General features: G+C 40.5%; 1 protein-coding gene across 1 annotated transcript; it reads left to right on the plus strand.

The window, feature by feature from the left end:
- Positions 1-1,898: 1,898 nt before the first annotated feature.
- Positions 1,899-6,809, plus strand: LOC139477336 (ankyrin-1-like). Its single transcript, XM_071259889.1, has 6 exons — positions 1,899-1,912; positions 2,411-2,777; positions 4,018-4,200; positions 4,631-4,926; positions 5,338-5,903; positions 6,280-6,809. The coding sequence occupies exons 1-6, from the start codon at positions 1,899-1,901 to the stop codon at positions 6,807-6,809; spliced, it is 1,956 nt and encodes a 651-aa protein (XP_071115990.1).
- Positions 6,810-8,688: the final 1,879 nt, after the last annotated feature.

Consider the following 8,688-nt stretch of genomic DNA (forward strand, 5'->3'; position numbering starts at 1 on the left):
GTTAAATGACACACTGGGTAAATCAGCGTAAAAAGTTGACAAGAGACACCACGGCGTAAGACCTCAAATCCTAGTATCAAAACGTAATTTACTACACACAACCAATCACGCATTGGGGTTTTCTGGCAAAACTACTTGTTAATCTCACAGTAACCAAAGAGGACGTACAACTCAACCTACTGAAGTAACCACTGATCAAATATGTTATCTTGGTCTTTAAAATAGGCTGTGTAACAACTGGGTAATGTATGTTAGAATAATAAGCGAGAGCTGTATAACACTTTGAACATAAGTAACAATTGGTCGCTTTTGGATTTCAACATATCTTCCTCTTCAAGCCTCGTAAGTATGTAATTGCTGTGAAATGATGACACCTTTATTTGCTTTATATTGACTACATTTATAATGGACTTGCATCAGATACGTCATGTTGATTGTGACAATACGTGACGTGAAGATTATATTGTCATAGTGCTTTGAGGACACCGATGGTAAGTTTCGCTGCTGTTTTATGCTGTATAGTATCGATAGGACAGTGTGCCTGGGCCCCGTTGCACAAAACGATCTTAAAGCTAAGACTGTTGTAAGCCTATGTTAAAGTATGGGAGTTACGATCACCTTAGCGCTATGATTACTTTGTGCAACTGGGCCTTGGTCATTAACTTTTACGGTGCATCGTGAGTATTGCCTCTCGGATTTATGGTTCCGTTTTTCATCGACTTTTTGACCTATGGACTTATTGGTTTATTCATTCTTTTGTCAGAAATAGGAATATGATTTCTACCATGTTAATACTCGATTCTTATTGGTGTAAGAGGTTTCAAATGACAATGAACATTTCAAACAGTTGATTTGACAGCCAAGTCGCCGCCGAAGCCTACATTAATGAAGGCTAAGTGGTTAAAGCGTTCGCTTGACACTCGTGCTTGAGTTCGGTGACTTGGCTGATTGTGTGTCACCATGCCTATGAGATGGTTTGTTGCTTATGTATTCAGAGTATGGCTTGACCGGAATCTGGCATGATATAGCTGAAAAATTGCTCACTCACTCACTCACTCACGCTCGCTCGCACGCAGCGCGCACGCACGCACGCACTCAATCACTCTACCACAGGTCTTCTCCTAAAAGCCCATGACAGGTGACTCACGTTAATGCATTATCCTGATGATATTTTGCATATCGTATCATTATTATCTCACTGACGACGTGCTTGTTATGTTTACAAAATATTTATCTTTGGTCTCTTTGTCAGAATCTCGCTTGTGCCTGAAGAAGACCCAGCCTGATTCCAGAAGATCCAGCCTGATTCCAGAAGACCCAGCCTGATTCCAGAAGACCCAGTTTGACTCCAGAAGATCTAACCTGATTCCAGAAGATCCAGCCTGATTCTAGAAGATCTAGCCTGGTTCCAGAAGATCTAGCCTGATTCTAGAAGATCTAGCCTGATTCCAGAAGTTCCAGCTCCAGAAGATCTAGCCTGATTCCAGAAGATCCAGCCTGGTTCCAGAAGATCCAGCCTGATTCCAGAAGATCTAGCCTGGTTCCAAAATATCTAGCCTGGTTCCAGAAGATCTAGCCTGATTCCAGAAGATCTAGCCTGGTTCCAAAATATCTAGCCTGATTCCAGAACATCCAGCCTGATTCCAGAAGATCTAGCCTGATTCCAGAAGATCTAGCCTGATTCCAGAAGACCCAGCCTGGTTCCAGAAGATCTAGCCTGATTCCAGAAGATCTAGCCTGATTCTAGAAGATCTAGCCTGATTCCAGAAGATCTAGCCTGATTCCAGAAGATCTAGCCTGATTCTAGAAGATCTAGCCTGATTCCAGAAGATCTAGCCTAATTCCAGAAGATCCAGCCTGGTTCCAGAAGATCCAGCCTAGTTCCAGAAGCCCCAACCATGTCAAATGAAGAGTAAGTAATATGATCACCTTTGTCAGTTATCAAAGTATGGCCCAACATATCGTGAAGAACCTGCTACCAATTGAGAACTTTAACATCCTTATAGATACGGTCGAAGCATATACCAAAAGATAGACCAAGAGAGAAGATTGATGAACTGAAAAAGAGAAAACAAAATTGGACTACATCCATCTAATATGTAAACATCACTACATTAATTGTTTGGTAAAGAAAACTGGTATAACTGACGTATCAAATATTGCCACGTATAAGGCCGGTGAGAAATCTGCAAAAACTACGCATCAGTACTATCAACTATCGAATTGACTCTAAAACCCGAAAACATTCAACCATGAGCACAAATATAAGTCTTATCAAATATCAACCATGAGCACAAATATCACTATTAACAAATATCAACCATGAGCAGTAATGAGCACAAATATCACTAAGAACAAATATCAACCATGAGCACACTGTCTACTGTCTTGTGTTCTCCTTAATTTTCAGAGATGTGACGAAATTACACCTCATTGATCAGACCGAGGAAAAGCAAGGTTTGTTGTCTCATTTCAAAGAACGTGTGAAGACATTCTTTGGTCTCCCCTCAACCGGAAGGGATCCAAACGTTGGCGTGAAGGTTCTCCACTCAGCGGAACGCGACGAGTGCTTGAATCAGCTGGGACTCCACCAGGATCAGCTGTTGGTGTCCGATGTGTACAGGGTCGTCCAGAATCTCCAGACTCTGCCTCCAGATGGGGAGCTGATTGTTCCCCTGGAGATGCCAGAACGATCCATTCCACCCCAAGTGTTGTACACTTTTACGTACTGTATGAAGATTGGCGGAAAATGGCACCTGGAACCGGCAGAATACAAGGTTTGTATGCCCTGGATTGCAATTCCTTAGCCCTGAAACAAGTATTGTATTCCGTTGTGTGAAGTCGTTCTTCAAAGTTGGGCTAAAACCATAGAACAGGTAGCTCAAAACACAGACGCTTGTCTCAATGAATCTTTTAGGGAAAATATTGGATTCACTTTGACAAATATATACATTGCGAGCTCACTATGATTCAAATGCTACAATAAATTTCGGAATAGCTGTATGCATTTCAACGTGGGACTTTTATTCATGGGGATCAGATAACCTATCATTCCAAAATGCGATAATACTCGATGCTGTACATTTGTAGATAAATGTGAGTTTAAGATCACATAAAGTGACAAAGGCCATGCCAACCGGTACCTATTGTTGCAATGACACATAAAAACTGACCTTATAAACAATGAATGACATCATCTCCAAATGGACATTAAAAGAAACTTAATATTGATGTGGCAACACGTTGCTATTAATTAAAACAATAATCAATCAGCTTGAAACAACAGTATTTCCTCAGTGATACTTGTGTTCACACTCATAGGTAATATATGAATTTGAGTGAATTATATTTTAACGCCGCTTTTAACAGTATTCCAGTTATATCACGGCGTGTCAGCTTAATGTGGGAGGAAGGTGCGGAGCGATGCACGTGTCAGACCTTTACCACTTTGGTGAAACCCACGAGCATGGGTATGGTGCTGACAAACCTAGAAACAAAATCGGGGCGACCCGGGATTCAAACCCAGAATCATAGGTTTCTGGCGTGCCCAAGGGAAGCAACTCTACACAACGAATTGCGGCGCCTTAGACGAATGGGCCACCCATGCCCCCCTATATAAATGTGGTATTATATACTAGAACTACATATTCCGGATTATAATCCTATAGGAGGCATACAGGGTGAATGGCGTTACCTACATGTGGAAGAAGTTTTATTTGTGACATAAAACTATTCTCTTAAGACTATTACCCAAAAACCTTTCAGAAGGGCTGAAAATGCATCCATCCAGATCTTAATAGTATATTGTGTCACGATTGTGCCATTAGCTTTCATGTGAATTACTGTGGATACATTTGCTGAACTGTCGCAAATGAAGAAGTGAAGACGCACCAACTTTTAGACATGCTTATCTAGTTCTTATCGGTTGAACATAATGACAGTATTTTCTTTGATATATCAGTGATCAGGGAATGAAGTGTTTCTTCACATTATATATTATGGTATTCGCACTTGCAGGAAGGCGGCTGTGTATATGGCAAGCTGACAGAGATGGACGTGTTTTGTGTGACGGCGGAGTTAAAACCGGAATATGCCACAGTGGGGCCGAATGGTCACAAGTTTGTCTCTGAGAAGGACGAGAGAATTGCCATTGACTTTCCTGAACATGCTGTTGAAGAAGAAACCAAGCTGATAATTGTGGCAAGTGTATTTGGATCAAACATTCCATCATAGCGTTACATTAACAAACCTGACTGTTAAGACGATAAGCAAATTTAATCACGAAAATTTAGTCCACAATATTGACGCAATACTAAATAAAAGATACATCATTGAAAAGTTGTACTACATAATGATATATCAGATCATATCAACAGCGGGAATCACAAAAAAACGTAAATTCGCACATGAAAATTTACATAGTGATATTTGGTTACTACTGGTATATAAAGGTTCCACAGAGTGTATGGTGCGTTGTACTTAATAGTATTAATAAGTAAGGATAAGATACGGGGATGAACAACTTCTTTATTGCAAATAGGATCGACGTTTCTGTCCAGGTTCTTACACCGTTATCAAGCCTCTCAAAGAAGTTGATAGGGTTAATGCTGTAACTTACACTTTTGTTCAGACGGACATCATCGACCAACAACGGTTTGAAGAATATAAGAAGAAGAATGAAGAGTTCCGATGCATTGTTGGGTTCACTAACATTCTTATAGTCAGCCCATCAGTGGAGCTCCGCGCAGATGCTAAGATACGCCTTCCTGTGGATGCTGAGTTTGAGAAGGGGGATTGCGATGTTATGTTTCTACACTGGAACAGTGATGAGGATGAGGGTGAAGATGTTGGGGAGGATGTGAAAGTTGTAAATGCTGTTACAGAAGGTGCCAGTACCTACACAGCCCCGGTCACCTCATTCAGCAGGTACTCTGAAATCCCGTTCCTTATAGTTTAACATTAGGCAGAAGACAAGTATTTATAAAAAAAGTTTCTTTGTTCGTAGTTTAACGACGCACTCAACAATACTCAAGCCATATGACTGCGTTCTGGACCAGACAATTCAGTTTTTGAGCATCGATCTCCGCAAATGACATGCATCAACCAAGCTCACCATCCGATCCCATTAGTTGCCTCTTAAAACACGGGATGCTGAAATCAAATTATTTATTGAAAGATATTGTTGTTTTTGTCAACCCTAAGCTTTACTTTATCCAATAGGGATGTCGTACTCATGTTTAGATGTTTCACAGTAATCGAAAATTAATCATATGTTAAAGTTGTCTTTACGTATTTTCTACTAAACTATAATGAAGATTTGTATTTCATTTGCGTTAGGTATGCCTGCGTCGCTGTTAAGAGAAACATTCCAATTGAAGAGATATCCATAGCGGCCAAACACGCGATCGGGAAGCTGAATCTGTGTGTCCTCCTCACCTTCATTGACTATGATCAACACCGGGGTGCCAACTACCTTCTAGTTGACTGCGTTGAGTTCACCAAGGTGGACAGAGCTGTCGAACTTCACAGAACCGATGGCATGACGGAAGTCAAGCACAGCAGATCAAGGGACATCGAACTCAAAGATAAAACCAAGATTAAAGTTCTTCTTGGTGGATGCATTAAGCTTCATGACAAATCATTTACAACGAATGCTTTTTATTTCAACCGGATGTCAAGAACCAATAAAGTTATTATTCACTTTACTTCCAAAGGAAAAGATGGAAACGTTCGATACTGCTGGGGTCATCACGATCACAAAATATACTTTCCATTGGAATCAAAAAGAAGCGTTGCTAAGAAATCATCCTCTGTGAAACCCGGACAAATGAGTAGGTCCTATTCCTACGAGCTTTCTGGAGCAACATCTCTAACCTTCCATGGTACCCCAGGACATTCTCCAGGTAGTATCATATGTTCTCCTTAATGTCTGCTCGAGAATAATTTCTTTGGATACATTCAATAACTAGTAAAAGAGCCCCGGGCAAGGGAAAGTAAACACTCATGTTTTGTTGTGACTAAAATGAAAAAGAAATAGTTATGCGATAATGATGTATTTAAATGAGTATCATATTTGTGTTTTGGACCTTCAGTTTGAAGTGTTTCGGAGACTGTTTTCAGCCAAGTAACGTTTTGGTGACGTTTGTAATTTTTGGCTCACATCCAATTTTCAATCCTTTTCGTTTTCCTGTCAGTTTATAAAGTCGTTTCGCCATTGAATTACTACACTGACCTTGCAATGCACACTTTATGCACATTAAATCATGATCATGTTTGTAGGCGCAAAGATGCATCCAATTCTAACCGACAAAAGTCTTGCAGCGTTTGGAGACATATTACCACATTCAGAATGGAGAAGTGTTGGTCTGGAACTCAACTTTTCGATTGATGCTATTACCTCCATATTTGATAAAGCAGAGAGAATGAAATCCAACCCTGGCTTGGAGCTTCTTACTGAATGGAGACGGGGAAATACACTCCGGAATCCAGAGGAACTGATAAACGACCTCATAGCTGCATTTGCTGAACTCAAGCGAAACGACATTGTTGGCGTTCTCAATTCAGCACGAGAACATTCGCGTCCAATACGAAGAAGTGACCTAGATTGTGGATCTCCATCCTCAATTCCCCAATTTGGTCCAGAAGCAAGCTCTAGTTTTGGACCTTTTTTTTCAAGCAATGAGATATCAGGCGACAGCAGTTCTGTGTCTTCTGGTTCGATTCAACCTGTTAGCTCCGTCGGCACAGCAGTAGACTCATCCGAGACTTTGAAGAGTGAAGATACAGAAATGTTTAAACATGAATTGTAAACGCACTTATTTGAGATGGACCAGGTGGTCTTCCAAGATGGCGGCAGGAGGAGGTCGTATGTGATATCGCTCCTTGTTGTGTTGCAAATTATGAAGACACAAAGACGATCTGAACAGTATTCCAGTTATATCAGGGCGTGTCAGCTTAATGTAGGAGGAAAGCCCGAAGTGATGCAGGTCTCCGACGTTTACCACTTCGGTGAAACCCACGAGCGAAGGAATGGTGCTCACAATCCTAGAAGCATAATCGGGGCGAATCGGGATTCGAACCCACAATCATTGGTTTCTGGCGTCCCCAAGGGACGCAAATATGCACAGCGAATCGCGGCGCCTTAGACGACTGGGTCACCTATGCCCCCAAATATTGTTTGAACATTTGTATTTTATCATGCTGTGTCAATAGGGTGGCTGTAATATAATCTCAACCCTATAAACCTTGTATATTATCAAGCTATTGATTTTTAGTAACTCGAATAGCAATCTAGGAATCCGTTAAACCTATATAACACAACAGTTGGTTTCACCTTGAGATTAATCTATCTACATAAGATGAAATGATAACAACTGAAAACTGATAACAATTATATTGATGACATAACGTGGCATTTCACTATTATTGAATTCTCAAAGTATGTATATCACAATAAACATAACCTAAAAAACGGGTGGTAACCTTATCAATATTTCTCACTGTGTGTGTGTGTGTGTGTGTGTGTGTGTGTGTGTGTGTGTGTGTGTGTGTGTGCGTGCGCGCGCGCGTGTTTGATTATTGTTTTTTCATTAATTACATAATCTTGATGTTTTGAGTATCTTCGGATTTATCTGTAGGAAATTAAATATAGAGATTCATTTATTCATTCATTCATTCATTCATTCATTCATTCATTCATATTGCTTAATGTCACTTCATTCCCTGACAACATATGGGCATCTTTTATACACCGATAGTGATATATTGTCTCTTTTCATGTAGATAAATATCATTTGTATAAGTTTGTCATCATGCATGACACATACACGTACATACACACCTGTTACATATATAATAACCCTTTTTATTCGACACTGATATTTTCCCAGTGGTTTGTCACCTGATAGAAATTACTTAATTTATTCTCATGCGGAAAATTCTTTGTCAGAATAGATCCGTAGTAACCAATACTTGTCGAAAGACTAAAAGGTCAGACACGCTGACATGCTTGTTGGCGTATTATCAAACCCCGACGGCATGGACGATTGCTCATAACATCAGTCACTGGTTTTGCTGACCCAGACCCGATTTATTACAGTCCACAGGGATATATCTGGAATATTTCGGACTTTAGCGTTAAACAACAACACAAACAACCAACAGTAGTTGTGTTAACAAATCGGGGAGATTCTGGCAGAGTGTGTGATTTCAACGCCGCTTTTAACAGTATTCCAGTTATATCAATGCTTCTCAGCTATTTTGGGGGCCGAAGTGAGCAGGTCTCAGACGTTAACCACTTTGGTAAGCCCCACGAGTTTGGGTGCTGACAAACCTAGAAATATTATCAGGGCGAACCGGGATTCGAACTTACAATCTTGGGATACTGGCGTGCCCAAGAGACGCAACTCTGCACAGCGAATTGCCACCCCTGACGACTGGGCAAACTCCTGGGCCGATTCTGCCAGATTTTAGGAACGTAACTCGGTACAGCGACCATTATGGTGCCACAGTGACCCTTTCGGGGTTTAAAAGTTTTTATTGAAGTTTAATAAGGATTTAAATTTGTTTTTACTGTGCCATAAATAGCTACCATAACTTCTCAGAAAGTTTTATAGTATGTATGTGTTACCGTATCCAAGACGCATGTCGAAGAGATTGACACATATTGCGTACAACTTAAGTTGTTTT

This window comes from Haliotis cracherodii, unplaced genomic scaffold (assembly GCF_022045235.1).
Source record: "Haliotis cracherodii isolate W230 unplaced genomic scaffold, xgHalCrac1.p SCAF_33, whole genome shotgun sequence".
Classification (NCBI taxonomy): Eukaryota; Metazoa; Mollusca; class Gastropoda; order Lepetellida; family Haliotidae; genus Haliotis; species Haliotis cracherodii.

What these genes read in the sequence shown, in the direction of transcription:
- LOC139477336 (XM_071259889.1), top strand. An exon ending in TGGAACCGGCAGAATACAAG is followed by an intron (nt 2,778 to 4,017) that starts GTTTGTATGCCC and finishes TCGCACTTGCAG; the next exon opens with GAAGGCGGCTGTGTATATGG. An exon ending in CCGGTCACCTCATTCAGCAG is followed by an intron (nt 4,927 to 5,337) that starts GTACTCTGAAAT and finishes CATTTGCGTTAG; the next exon opens with GTATGCCTGCGTCGCTGTTA.